General features: G+C 44.7%; 1 protein-coding gene across 2 annotated transcripts in view; it reads right to left on the bottom strand.

Annotated features, from left to right (window-relative positions):
• The window catches only part of MTUS2 (microtubule associated scaffold protein 2), a 578,616-nt gene that overhangs the window by 132,720 nt on the left and 430,196 nt on the right, over positions 1-15,700 (bottom strand). For both annotated transcript variants that reach the window (XM_075851678.1, XM_075851679.1), the window contains exon 6: positions 5,613-5,702. In XM_075851678.1, coding sequence (XP_075707793.1) covers positions 5,613-5,702 — 90 coding nt within the window. The remainder of the gene's footprint in view (positions 1-5,612; positions 5,703-15,700) is intronic.

Below are 15,700 nucleotides of genomic sequence, written 5' to 3'. Positions count from 1 at the left end.
CCCCCCATTCCTTTTGGATTGGGGCAGCGACGGAAGCGGTGTCATGGGGGTTGGGGGAGGAGGTGGTAAAGCGGATAGGTTGCTGGCATTCACGCCGTTTCCAGCTGTATGTGCGCCCTCAGTTTCTATGATAATTAAGCAATAATCCCTCCTCTCTTCTCCCCCTCCCGCCCCCTCGTTGTTTTTCTCTCCTCCTCAATGTTTCGCTTGCATCCTTACATAGTTTTGTTTTAACCGGTTGGTTTTATTTTTCAGGACCCTCGGCCGATTGGTGTGGATCGTCAGGCATTCCTATGTTCATTGGGGGGCGGAGCGGGCTGATGTGCGTCCAGATGGGCGGCAGTTGGGTTTTCGGCGGGAGGAGGTAGTTGTGGGGTGGCTGGGGAATAGGGGGATGCTGTGGAGTCGGGTGTTGCCGGACGTGCATAGGTTTGCGCTGATGGACAGGGCCCCGGATGTCTTGGTTTTACACGTCGGGGATAATGATTTGGGTAGTCATCCTTGGCGGGAATTGATTAGGAATATAAAATATGATCTACTCAGGTTGTGGTCCAGTTTCCCGGGAGTTAAGGTGGTTTGGTCGGAGATTGTCCCGCGGAAGGTTTGGCGGCATGCCAGGTCGGTGTCACATTTAAATAAAGCCCGGGTCAAGGTTAATCGGGCAGTTTCGGGGTTCGTGGTGAGAAACGGGGGGGTCTTTGTGCGTCATTACGACTACGAGGATGGCCTGGGGAATTATTGGCTAGGTGATGGTGTGCACCTGACGGCCGTGGGAATTGACCTATGGACCCTGCGGTTGCAGGAAGGGATCGAAAGGGCCCTCTTGTTGGGTGGGGGCTCGCATACTTAAAGGTGTCTAAGTATGTTTGTGTGGCGGATTGGGGGTCCTTGGAGTTGGTGGTAAATTACTGTGGGGGGGGGGGGGGGATTCATCGGGGGTATTGTCCCTCCCCAATTTATTATGGTTGGTAGTCTGGTCAATTTGGGCTCCTGCTGGGATGTGTCCCGGGGAGTGGTTGCGGTTTAGGTCAGCCAACTGCAGGTATAACGGTGCCCCTGAGCCAGTAGGGTGACGGAAGGGAGTAAAATATGATGCAGGTGGGCTGTTTTGGTGACAGACTTTTGTAGCTCCAAGGACTCCCCTTCCATTGTTATTATTATTATTTGTAAATTGTTGTTCATTATGTTTGTTTGTAAATAAAATGGCTGCTGTGGCCAAATTTATCCAACCCAAGTGTCTGAGTCTTATTAGATGGCCGGGTGTTGGGTAAAGGGTATGGCCAGTAATGAGAAGGTGAGTCGGCGAAGTCACATGCCCCTGGTAGGAGTGTACGCACTCTACAGTCCCCTGATCAAGTGCAGGCTGGACCCGGCAGAATGCCATAGGGGGAGGCCACCATGATCAGGGATGTAGGAAGGGTAGGAGTTAAAGGAGTTAGGGGGGTGGTTAGAAGGGGCGTAGATTAGTGGGGCGGGGCCAGTTTACTTAAGGTTAGGAGAGAGGAAGGACGCCGCCATTTTAGTAACAGCACAGGGAAGCTTGTCCGAACCCTCCCTCCCTAAATGTTGTGTTCGTCTGTGTTAGCAATTTTGGTATTTCGCTTTGTTGCTCATTGTTTGTTTTTTCCGCAGGTACCGGAGGATGCTGTGGAACAGTTTCGCAATGTCGCAGCAGTTGTATGGCGGAGTGGGGGTCCTTGGAGTTGGTGGTAAATTACTGTGGGGGGGTGATTCATCAGGGGTATGGTCCCTCCCCAATTTATTATGGTTGGTAGTCTGGTCAATTTGGGCTCCTGCTGGGTGGTGTCCCGGGGAGTGGTTGCGGTTTAGGTCAGCCAACTGCAGGTATAACAGTGCCCCTGAGCCAGTAGGGTGACGGCTGGGAGTAAAATATGATGCAGGTGGGCTGTTTTGGTGACAGACTTTTGTAGCTCCAAGGACTCCCCTTCCATTGTTATTATTATTTGTAAATTGTTGTTCATTATGTTTGTTTGTAAATAAAATGGCTGCTGTGGCCAAATTTATCCAACCCAAGTGTCTGAGTCTTATTAGAGGGCCGGTGGTTGGGTAAAGGGTATGGCCAGTAATGGGAAGGTGAGTAGGCGAAGTCACATGCCCCTGGTAGGAGTGTACGCACTCTACAGTCCCCTGATCATGTGGAACACGCAAACTCAAAGAGCCTTGACGTATATAAAAATTGCTTATCCTCTGTTGTATCACTCACTACAGAGTTCTAAACTGCCTCTGGAAGTGACATCATCACAAGAACTGTGTCCGGAGCTTCATGAAATGGGTTTCCATGGTCGAGCAGCTGAACACAAGCCTAAGATCACCATGCATAATGCTAAGTGTCGGCTGGAGTGGTGTGAAGCACGCTGCCACTGGACTCCGGAACAATGGAGATGTGTTCTCTGAAGTGATAAATCATGTCTCATTATCAGTCTGATAGATGAATCTGAGTTTGGTAAATGCCAGGAGAACGTTACCTACCGGAATGCATAGTACCTGCTGAAATTTGGTGGAGGAGGGATAATACAGATGTAGCCGTCTTTACCTTGACTTTTAACGCATTAAATAAACAATAGCTAGATACCTTATCTTGACTTTTCCAATGACTTTTCAATGGCTTTTGTGGTGTGATATCACGCTGCAGCAAGTTATCAGAATCAAGTTAAAGATGGCTACATCCGTAGTCTTGGGTTGTTTTTCGGGGTTTGGGCTAAGCCCCTTATTTTCAGTAAAGGATAATCTTAATGCTTCAGTATACCAAGACATTTTGGACAATTGTAGCTTCCAACTTTGTGGGAACGGTTTGGGATTCGACCCTTTTCTGTTCCAGCCTGACTGTGCCCCAGTGCACAAAGCAAGGTCCATAAAGACATGGTGTAAGGAGTTTGGTGTGGAAGAACTTGAGTGGCTGTACATAATCCTGACCTCAAACCTATCTAACACCTTTGGGATGCCATATGTGAGCCAGACCTTCTCGTGCAACATCAGTGCCTGAACTCAGAAATTCTCTTTTGGCTGAATGGACAAAAAATTTCTCACAAACACACTCAAAAATTGTGTGGAAAGCCTTCCCAAAAAGGTGGAGGCTGTTATAGCAGCAAAAGGGGGTGCAACTTCATATCAACGGGCATAGTTTAGGAATGGGATGTCCCACAGGCTCATATACAGTAGGTGTGATGTCAAGTGCTTACATACTTTGGTCATATGGTGTATCTAAACAGGTGTTCGTGAATTATTTCTTTACTACAGCCCACTGATTCACTTCTATACACACTTCTATATGTTTTAGATTTTTTTTAATAGAATTTATCATCAGAAAATTACATATTATTACAATTTTAGTTTTTGTTATAGTCACTTTATTTTTTATATTTTGGTGGCGATACTGTCTATGTAACTGAGTCATCTCATTATCATTAGGGGATGGGGGATTTAATGACAGATCAGAGTTCTATTGAACTGCCAGAGGCCCAGGTAAGACAGTAAAGCCGCTATTACACCGGCCGATTTTGTCCGTTGCAGCGAGCGCCGATCAACAAGACATCGTTGATCGGCGCTCGTTTTGTCCTGTCACAAGGAGCTATGGATGGGGACGAGTGGTCGTTACTCCGATCGCTGGTCCCAATACATTATTATCATGTCGGCAGCGCAGGGAGATGTGCTGCCAACAACGATAATATTATCGGCAACGAGCATTCTATGGACGATCGTTTGCCCGATAATTGTCCAGTGTAAAACCCCCTTAACTATACACACAGATAAGGCTTTGTATGTCACTCCCTGGTTTTAGAGAAGGGCTGTACACCATCACTTCCTAGTGAATGTATTAGTCTATTGACACTCTTCTGACCATTAAAAGTGGTTTCTCATCTCATTAAGTGATGGTATGTCACTATGATATGCCTATCACTTTCTGATCAGTGGGTATCCGACTGCGATTAAATGAGAATTGAAAGGCCGCAGCGCTAATTTAGCATTGTGTCCCCTTCATAGTTTTCCCATTCATTGTAGCTGCCATAAAGAACACACATACACCCTACTGTACTGTATATACAGACAATACAGAAGGATGTGTATGCCTCCAACATGGCCTCTCACAGGGAAGTTTGTGAAAATAAAAAGAAATAGCTACAAGATAAAAAAATAAATAAATTATAAACTCATCAGCCCACATATATTGTAAATATGTCTCCCAGCAGAAAAAAAACAACTATTGTGGAGTAAAATTTACCAAATAAGGCACAAATACACTGATAAATGTGGGACATTATTTCAAGTTCTGCTGTAGTGTCCCAAAATTACTTCTAGGCGGATATAGGCAAATTATGAAGTGGGGTGATCCAATGTAACACATTTAACACCAGGATTTAAAATACAGTTTAAAGAGGCTCTGTCACCAGATTTTGCAGCCCCTATCTGCTATTGCAGCAGATCGGCGCTGCAATGTAGATTACAGTAACGTTTTTATTTTTAAAAAACGAGCATTTTTGGCCAAGTTATGACCATTTTTGTATTTATGCAAAGTGGGCGTGTTGAAAAGTAAAAGTACAACTGGGCGTGTATTATGTGCGTACATCGGGGCGTGTTTACTACTTTTACTAGCTGGGCGTTCTGACGAGAAGTATCATCCACTTCTCTTCAGAACGCCCAGCTTCTGGCAGTGCAGACAGCGTGTTCTCGAAAGATCACGCTGTGACGTCACTTCCCCAGGTCCTGCATCGTGTCAGACGAGCGAGGACACATCGGCACCAGAGGCTACAGATGATTCTGCAGCAGCATCGGCGTTTGCAGGTAAATCGATGTAGCTACTTACCTGAAAACGCTGATGCTGCTGCAGAATCAACTGTAGCCTCTGGTGCCGACACGATGCAGGACCTGTGAGTGACGTCACAGATCTGCACTGCCAGAAGCTGGGCGTTCTGAAGAGAAGTGGATGATACTTCTCATCAGAACGCCCAGCTAGTAAAAGTAGTAAACACGCCCCGATGTACGCACATAATACACGCCCAGTTGTACTTTTACTTTTCAACACGCCCAGTTGTACTTTTGCAAGCCTCATTTGCATAAATACAAAAATGGTCATAACTTGGCCAAAAATGCTCGTTTTTTAAAAATAAAAACGTTACTGTAATCTACATTGCAGCGCCTATCTGCTGCAATAGCAGATAGGGGTTGCAAAATCTGGTGACAGAGCCTCTTGAAGCCTACAAACCACTTCCAGGCTTCAAAAACAGTCAACAAAAATAAGGATCTGGAAAGCTATGCCATATTAATTACACTACAACATTCAGTTGTAATCTGTCGGGAAAAATAGCAAGTGTTCAGTTTCTCTACAGCGCCACCGCAGAAAAAAACAATTAAGGATTACATAGTTCTTATTGAAATTAATAGGCTGTCTGTGTATTACAGAGACATTTTGGGTGTTTCAGAGCGAGAAGAAATTGGTTTTCTAAATCAGACAACCCTATAAACCATTTTCACTCAAACATTGCTTTTTGTTTTTTTGTGCAGACCAATATGGTACATTTATGGTAACAAGTAAAAGCAAGTATAAATCTGTTTAGTGGCACACTGGAATCTAACAATTTACTCAGATACTCTACCTGGTGAGTACACCTTGGTCGCTTGTTTTTTCGGTGATGAAATTGCTGGTTTTATAACTTCTTGATCTTTTTGGGTCTCCTTCTTCAATACTGGAAAACAATAAATTGCGTTATTTAAAAACATTAGCAAATTAGTGACCTTAGGATGCAGAAAATGAATTGTTTTAAAAAGACAACTTCCCTGTCAGTTTTTCCCATGCATCTGCAAAAATAAAGATATAATAAATTGAAAGGCTATGCCCACATTTGCAAAATGAAGAAACTTTGCAAACATTTTTCATTTAAAATGTCCTGTTTTTTTCTTTTTACATCTCCTACGTGTTTCCATGGTAACAGACAACAAACCCTGTGTAGTCAGATCCATACTCTTTTCCATCTCTTCCCCTACTTACTGCTAACCGAACAGATGGAAGAGTGTATGACTACAGGATCAGACTTCACAAAGTTTGTCTGTTGTCTGTTACCATGTAGCCACATCCAGACTATTTGCAAAGTTGCCTTAAAGAGGTTCTGTCACCACATTATAAATTCCCTATAGTGTACATGATGTGATCGGCGCTGTAATGTAGATTAAAGCAGTGTTTTTTATTTAGAAAAACGATCATTTTTGACGGAGTTATGACCTATATTAGCTTTATGCTAATGAGTTTCTCAATAGACAAATGGGCGTGTTTTACTTTTTGACCAAGTGGGCGTTGTGGAGAGAAGCTGACCAATCAGTGACCAATCAGCGTCATACACTTCTCTCCATTCATTTACACTGCAGATAGCGATATAGCTATATCACTATGTGCAGCCACATAAACACTCTATAACATTACTGCAGTGTCCTGACAATGAATATACATTACCTCCAGCCAGGACGTGATGTGTATTCAGAATTCTGACCACTTCTCTGCACTTCTCTGTGAGTTACAGTATAGTAGGCGTAGTCTCGCGAGATTACGATGTAACCTGTCATTTACAGTGGGATCTCGCTGAGCTGTGCTATAATCTCACACAGACGCTACAGAAGTGGTCAGGATTCTGAATACAGATCCTGTCCTGGCTGGAGGTAATGTATATTCATTGTCAGGACACTGCAGTAATGTTATAGTGTGTTTCTGTGGCTGCAGATAGCGATATAGCTATATCACTATCTGCAGTGTAAATGAATGGGGAGAAGTGTATGACGCTGATTGGTCACAGATTGGTCAGCGTCATACACTCCTCTGTACAACGCCCACTTGGTCAAAAAGTAAAACATGCCCTGTTGTCCATTAAGAAAGGTCATAACGTCGTCAAAAATGATCGTTTTTCTAAATAAAAAACACTGCTGTTATCTACATTACAGCGCCGATCACATCATGTACAATATAGGGAATTTATAATCTGGTGACAGAGCCTCTTTAACATGTTTAGGCAATGCTTAGCAAACAGTAGAAAATAATTATTCATTAAGGAGAGTTGCTTTAACATATACAATACACAGTATATGCACAATAGGCTATTATTTATTATGAATACTTTACAGAGATGATCATATTGTGATGATCTCAACCACGGGGAGGAAATTATAGTATTATATCAATGATTTTAACAGTATATAAATCTACAGTATATGTTTCCTAGTAATATCACCTCACTTAGTGTGTATCCTTAAATTTCTGCTTGAATATTGTGGATACTATAAGGGTATGTTCACACGGCAATGCCAATTACGTCTGAAATTATGGAGTGGTTTTCAGGCAAAAACAGCTCCTGAATTTAAGACGTTTTGACAAGTGCACGCGTATTTCACGGCGTCTTTTACGGAGGTAATTGAAGCTGGTTGTCATTAGAGTCTATGAAAAACGGCTCCAATTACGTCCCAAGAAGTGACATGCACTTCTTTGAGGCGGGCGTCTTTTTACGTGCCGTGTTTTGACAGTGGCGCATTAAAAAAAGTCCGTCTGCACAGAACACCGTAAGACCCATTGATTTCAATGGGCAGATGTTTGGATTTGGAGCCGTTTATTTGGCTGTAATTCGAGGCGTAAAATGCCTGAATTACGTCCGTAAATAGGGCGTGTGAACATACCCTTAAAGTTATAAGTAGTAACATTTTCTGACAAATTAATACATTTCACCTCCAAAGGTACTTTTCCTATTAAAAGTCACAACCATCAAATAAGTCAAATATATCATATACAAGAAGCAGAATTACAATAAACCACCATCTAGGATCATAAAACATCCTCTTTAATAATCATTTTTATAATCCCTAATATTCAAAAAATAAATATATATATACACATATAAAGAGTTACAGTATATGCAGGAAAAAATTAGTCAAGAAAAAATTGTACATATCCAATAAAATATTATTATTAAAATCTATAATAACCCAGAGTGCAGAGCACTAAATCATGGTAGAAATATAGCAAACTACCAAAGTCACAAAAGTGTAGCAGCACAATGGTAAAAGTGTACACTACCGTTCAAAAGTTTAGGTTCACTTAGAAATGTCCTTATTTTTGAAAGAAAAGCACAGTTTTTTTCAATGAAGATAACATTTAATTAATCAAAAATACACTCTATATAATTGTTAATGTGCTAAATGACTATTCTAGCCGCAAACGTCTGCTTTTTAATGCAATATCTACATAGGTGTATAGAGGCCCATTTCCAGCAACCATCACTCCAGTGTTCTAATGGTACATTGTGTTTGCTAACTGTGTTAGAAGGCTAATGGATGATTCGAAAACACTTGAAAACCCTTGTGCAATTATGTTAGCACCGCTGTAAACAGTTTTGCTGTTTAGAGGAGCTATAAAACTGACCTTCCTTTGAACTAGTTGAGAATCTGGAGCATTACATTTGTGGGTTCGATTACATTCTAAAAATGGCTAGAAAAAGAGAGCTTTCATGTGAAACTCGACAGTCTATTCTTGTTCTTAGAAGTGAAGGCTATTCCATGCGAAAAATTGCCAAGAAACTGAAGATTTCCTACAACGGTGTGTACTACTCCCTTCAGAGGACAGCACAAACAGGCTCTAACCAGAGTAGAAAGAGAAGTGGGAGGCCCCGCTGCACAACTGAGTAACAAGACAAGTACATTAGAGTCTCTAGTTTGAGAAATAGACGCCTCACAGGTCCTCAACTGGCAGCTTCACTAAATAGTACCCGCAAAACGCCAGTGTCAACGTCTACAGTGAAGAGGCGACTCCGGGATGCTGGCCTTCAGGGCAGAGTGGCAAAGAAAAAGCCATATCTGAGACTGGCTAATAAAAGGAAAAGATTAATATGGGCAAAAGCACACAGACATTGGACAGAGGAAGATTGGAAAAAAGTCTTATGGACAGACGAATCGAAGTTTGAGGTGTTTGGATCACACAGAAGAACATTTGTGAGATGCAGAACAACTGAAAAGATGCTGGAAGAGTGCCTGACGCCATCTGTCAAGTATGGTGGAAGTAATGTGATGGTCTGGGGTTGCTTTGGTGCTGGTAAAGATTTGTACAAGGTAAAAGGGATTTTGAATAAGGAAGTCTATCACTCCATTTTGCAACGCCATGCCATATCCTGTGGACAGCGCTTGATTGGAGCCAATTTCATCCTACAACAGGACAATGACCCAAAGCACACCTCCAAATTATGCAAGAACTATTTAGGGAAGAAGCAGGCAGCTGGTATTCTATCTGTAATGGAGTGGCCAGCGCAGTCACCAGATCTCAACCCCATAGAGCTGTTGTGGGAACAGCTTGACCGTATGGTACGCAAGAAGTGCCCATCAAGCCAATCCAACTTGTGGGAGGGGCTTCTGGAAGCATGGGGTGAAATTACTCCCGATTACCTCAGCAAATTAACAGCTAGAATGCCAAAGGTCTGCAATGCTGTAATTGCTGCAAATGGAGCATTCTTTGACGAAAGCAATGTTTGAAGGAGAAAATTATTATTTCAAATAAAAATCATTATTTCTAACCTTGTCAATGTCTTGATTATATTTTCTAGTCATTTTGCAACTCATTTGATAAATACAAGTGTGAGTTTTCATGGAAAACACAAAATTGTCTGGGTGACCCCAAACTTTTGAACGGTAGTGTATATTACCCAAATAGCGGCTACTAGTCACTAAAACCAGTGGGACACGCATAAAATGAAGTTAGAATACGTATTCAAAGTGGTTTACAAGGCAGAAATAAATAACATTTAAAAAACATATAGGGGGGAACATATAGAGGGTAATTTAAACTGAACGGTGCTAGAGTAAAATGCGCCCGCCTCTTAAAAAATTTGTCACATCTTTGCCTGTCTGTGCTCCAGAAAATCAATTTCTGGCATAAATTATAGTAAATATGTCACCTTTCTGGAGGCCACGCCCCCTCACGCTAACCTCTGCTCATTAACAGCAACTAATGATAGAAAACAGCAAAAACTTGCAAATTATTGCGCAAATATGGCACAAAATTCGCCACTTTTTCACACCACAAAAGGGGCTTAAATCCATTAATAAATTCTGGTAATTAATGGTACAGTAACAAACAAATAAAAATACAAGTCATAAGAGGCAACCAGTTTAATGAGGACCTGTCACTAGGTCATATAAGTTAATTGGTCATCTGACCTGAATAGTGCTGTCTCCCTGATTTCAGCGTTGCCCCCCCCCGTTCCAGAGATATGGTCCACTTTTGTGTTGGCTCCATATATGCTATTTTGCTGTATCTACGCCTCATGCACACGACAGTGTGTGCCGTCCGAGTTCCCATCAGTTATCCGAGGAAAGATAGGAAATATTCTATTTTTCCTCAGATCGGAGACTCAGACAATTTTTCACGGACCCGATTCACCCGCTAAAGTGAATAGGTTCGTGAAAACTCGGATGCCGTTAAAAATGGCCCAAGTGGCACAGCGGTCGTGTGCATGAGACATGAGTGAACAGGGTGTAAACTACCCTCAAGCTGCCTCATGCTGATTGGTCATATCCAGAGGCAGGGGAGCTAGCTCCATCCCATTGGCTAACTACAGTAAATTAGCATATAGGGAGCCAACACAACAATGGGCCATATCTCTGGAATGGGGGGTCCATGAAAAAACAAAGACCGCAATGGACTCAACACTATTCAGGTCAGTTAACCAGTTAAACTTATATGAACATATTATGTTCCACACTGCAGTTCCACCTATCATCCCCAGCATGACCGTGATAGGGAACGGAGTTCTTCCAGCTTTGGAGGACGAACCAGCGAAGGAAGAATATGTCTGAATACTGAACCCCATTGCAAAGCATCAATGTGGGCAATACAATCCCTAAGGCCCTTTGCACATGTAGCAGATTTGTTGCAGATTTTCTGTCTGGATTTGCGGGGGGTTGGAAATTCCGCAGAGGAAGACTGCAACTGGATGAAGTTTGAAAAATCTAATCCACTTGCTTCTAAACATTTGCTGAACGGAAATCAAAGCATTCTGCGGATTTCACTTTTTTCAATGTAGAAGGGTTGAAATCCAAAGCAAAATCCTCACGTAACATGTAGGGAATTTTCTGAAGAAACGCTGCGGAAATGCTGCAGAAACGATGCGGATAATCTTCAACAAATCCACTACGTGTGTGGGTACCCTAAGAGTATGTTCACACAGGTCGGACTTGCTACAGAAAACTCTACAGCAAATCCGACCCAATAACCAAAGGGAATTCTGGACAAAAGTTTGCACCAAATCGTGTTTTGCCACTGAGGATATTTTGTCCCCGGAGACTGGATGTGGGAGGAGTGAGGCGTCACTACTGGAACACCAGGGGAGGTAAGTATGGAATTATTATATTTATAATTGGTTTTTTTGCTGCAAAATCACACTTTTTTAGCAGCAAAAATCATAATATTTGCTATTTGTTGCAGAATTTTGCTTCCTCATTGAACTCAATGGGCATGATCCGCAACAAATATGAAACCATTGCGCAAAATAAATTGACATGCTGCGGTTTAAGAATCCGCCCAGAAGGTACATTTCTGCACAAAAAAATTCTGCAGCCTGTGGATGAGGTTTTTCAAATCTCATTCACTTTGCTGCTACTGTAATATGCTGCAAATTTTACATACGCAAATCTGATTGGAGAATCCCCAGCAATTACGCTGTGTGTGAAGTTAGCCTAATGCTACAGTCAGGCTGGATTCACACGAGGTCATTATGTCCGTAATTGACGGACGTATTTCGGCCGCAAGTCCTGGACCGAACACAGTGCAGCGAGCCGGGCTCCTAGCATCATACTTATGTACGATGCTAGGAGTCCCTGCCTCGCTGCCGGACAACTGTCCCGTACTGTAATCATGTTTTCAGTACGGGACAGTTGTCCGGCAGCGAGGCAGGGACTCCTAGCATCGTACATAAGTCCAGGACTTGCGGCCGAAATACGTCCGTCAATTACGGACGTAATGACCTCGTGTGAATCCAGCCTAAGGCCTCATTTACACGAGCGTAATATACGCGTGTGCGACGCGCGTGCTTTTCACGTGTGTCGTACGCACCTGTATTAGTCTATGGGGCAGTGTAGACGATGCGTGAATTTTGCGCAGCGCGAGTGCGTTGCGTAAAACTCACGACATGTTCTATAATCGTGCGTTTTTCGCGCATCACGCACACATTGAAGTCAATGGGTGCGTGAAAACCACGCATGCCGCACGGAAGCACTTCCGTGCGAACTGCGTGATTCGCGCAAGAGCTGTCAAAAGGATGAATGTAAACAGAAAAGCACCACGTGCTTTTCTGTTTACAAACATCCAAACGGAGTGTCAAATTAGAGATGAGCGCACCGAACTTCACCGGGTTCGGCCGAACTCGTTTTGACCGAACCCGGCAAAAAATTTTCGGGTACGCGACGGCAGGAGACAGTCACTGTCCACGGTGCTGAACGAGTTAAACTGGTTCAGCACCATGGACAGTGACTTCCGATCACAATATACATGAATGTGTAAAAAAAAAAAGAAGTTCTGACTTACCGATAAAACTCCCGGCTTCTTCCTCCAGTCCGACCTCCCGGGATGACAATTCAGTCCAAGTGACAGCTGCAGCCAATCACAGGCCAAGCACAGCCTGCAGCCAATCACAGGCTGCAGCGGTCTCATGGACTGCCGCGTCATCCTGGGAGGTGGGGCCGGATGACAAGAGAGGGACGCGTCACCAAGGCAACGGCCGGGAGACCGGACTGGAGGAAGCAGGAAGTTCATGGTAAGTATGAACGTCTTTTTTTGATTCACAGGTTGGTGTATATTGTGATCGGAACTCACTGTCGAGGGTGCTGAAAGAGTTACTGCCGATCAGTTAGCTCTTTCAGCACCTTGGACAGTGACGGGCGTCGACTAGCCTCATCTCTATGATGGCGGCTGCGCGAAAATCACGCAGCCGTGCATCATACACGGATGACACACGGAGCTGTCAAATGCCTTTTGCGCGCGAAAAACGCAGCATTTTTTGCGCGCGCAAAACGCACACGCTCGTGTAAATCAGGCCTAATACCATGAATGATGTAAAATAGATTCTAATTGATTTTGGAATGCTCTTGAAAGCAAAATTCCACCAGGAACACGTCAAGATCTGCACCAGTAACCTGCACTGCTGTTATTTCACAACAGAGAGTGTCCATCAGATACTGAACCTGGGAGCTAAAGATAGACAACCGCATGGTGCCACAAATGACCTTCCAGGCTGGGTGCCAGGTTAGGCTCGGTGCTGTTTGATTTTGGCATTTTGCTGAATTCAAATATTAAAGTAGAATTTCAAATCACTCATTACTTTTAAAGGGGCAATTCTCTGTAATAGTAGTAACAGTGCAGCACAAAATAGAGGAAAAATATTTGATTTAATAACACCAAAAGAAAGAACTGTCACAGAGAGCTATCTACAAAGCACAATATCAGTATAGCGTCCTATAAATTACGTAAGGCCTCAGGCCAATATACTGTCAGACTTTAGAAAGCAGGATACTGGAGATACTGTAGATAGATAGATACAGTGACACACATAGAGATAGGGTGCCCCATAGCACAGATCAAACTGGGCCACCATTTTGATGGCAGGTTTTGCTGGGACATAGTTCTTGGCAGGGCTGGCCTTAGGGGTGCGCGACCTGTGCCATTGCATAGGGCACATCAACCCAGCAGGAGAAGGGGGTGCTGCGCTGGCTCCCTTCCCCTGATTGTGTTTCAGAAGCGCCCGGGGCCAGCGACTCAGCAGCTGCTTTTCCGCCAGGGTGCTTCTTCTCTCAGTGGTTTCGCTACTGCTGTAGCAGCCATAGCGGCTGCTAATGGCGACCCTGGGCATGAGGACGCCCATCGGGACAGGCCCTCCCATGGCCGGCGGCACTGCGGTAGAAAATGCCACATTCAATAGTATCTGCGTCCTGAAGCGGAATCCCCATCAACAGCGTTGCCGACACTGTGACCGGGGATTCCACTCTAGGAGAGGCCCCCGATACTGTGACCGGGGATTCCACTCCAGGAGAAGCCCCTGACGTCACTGTCCATAAATGGACAAAGACGTCAGGGGCTTCTTCTGGAGTGGAATCCCCGGTCACAGCGTCGGCAATGCTGTGGATGGGATTTCCGCTCAGGAGTTGCCCCTGATGTCACTGTCCATATATGGACAGAGGCATCAAGCGCTCTGTCCAGTAGCAGAATCCCGGCCACTGGGATTCCGCTCCTTCAGGGAGCTGCAGTGGCGCTATCTACAGGAAGGGTGGGGGGTGCTATTTCAAGGGGGCTATGTGGCACTACCTACAAGGGGGGGTATGGCACCACCTACAAGGGGGCTGTGTGGCACTACCTACAAGGGGGCTGTGTGGCACTACCTACAAGAGGGCTGTGTGGCACTACCTACAAGGAGGCTGTGTGGCACTACCTACAAGGGGGCTGTGTTGCAGTACCTACAAGGTGGCTGTGTGGCACTACCTACAAGAGGGCTGTGTGGCACTACCTACAAAGGGGCTGTGTGGCACTACCTACAAGGGGCTGTGTGGCACTATCTACAGAGGGCTGGGTGGCACTATCTACAGGGGGCATCTGTGAGTGGTGGGCTTTTGGTCATTTTAGTGAGAATGGTGGGCTGATGGTCATTTTACTGTGAGTGGGGGGCTGATGGTCATTTTATTGTGAGGGGGGGCTGATGGTCATTTTACTGTGAGTGTGAGGCTGAGGGTCATTTTACTGTGAATGGGGGCTGTGAGTGGCGGGCTGATGGTCATTTTACTGTGAGTGGGGGGCTGATGGTAATTTTACTGTGAGTGGGGGGGCTGAAAAGGTTGTGGAACTCTGTACTAGGCTACAGGATTACGCCGGCCTACACAAGGACCCCGTCTTTGGAGTTGTGAAGCAGCTCAGTTCGTCATGGGAACGGGGCCTAGGTGAGTAAGATGGAGGTAGGGGGCTGTATGGCAAGGTCTACATGGGGGAACGGGGGGGGGGGGGGGCTGTATGGCACTGTCTACAAGGCGGAGGTGGAGGATTATGGTACTGTCTACAGGGAGGCTGTATGGCACAATCTACAGGTGGGCACTATCTACAAGGTGGAGCTGTGTGTGTGGCAGCCAGGGTAGGGGCATTATACTGTGTGGAGCCACTAAGTGGACATTATATTGTGTAGGGGCACTACAGGGGGCAATATACTGTGTGTGGCACTTAAGAGGCATAATACTGTGTGGGCACAATTAGATTACAAAATACTGTGTCCTTGAAGGGGTTATAGTATATTATTAAATATTATTATTATAATGTATGGGGGGCACTAAAGGGGCATGACACTGTGTGGGGGCACTATATAAAACATTATACTGTGGGGGGCATTATACTTTTATATGGGGCATTTTTTATGATGGGGTGGGTGTCACGGAGCGGGTTAGTGGACCCACTAGGCCGTATCGCCGTAGCGGGGAGGCAGCTGGCCAAACCACAGGAAACCCCAGAAATACAATGTCCCGGACAAGGGTACCTGGATAGTCCAGACGGTGGCCGCAGCTCTGGCACAGATGGAGAGGGTTGCAGCAGACAGCGCCAAACGTGGCGGATGACACAGTAGTCGCAAGTTGCGCCAGACGTGGCGGATTCCTCCGGACGTGGCAGATGACACAGGAGGTGGCGGATTCC

The sequence above is a fragment of the Rhinoderma darwinii genome, chromosome 2, assembly GCF_050947455.1.
Source record: "Rhinoderma darwinii isolate aRhiDar2 chromosome 2, aRhiDar2.hap1, whole genome shotgun sequence".
Taxonomy (NCBI): Eukaryota; Metazoa; Chordata; class Amphibia; order Anura; family Rhinodermatidae; genus Rhinoderma; species Rhinoderma darwinii.
The sequence above is the reverse complement of the archived record's forward strand: the minus strand, read 5'-3'. Positions and strand labels throughout refer to the sequence as shown.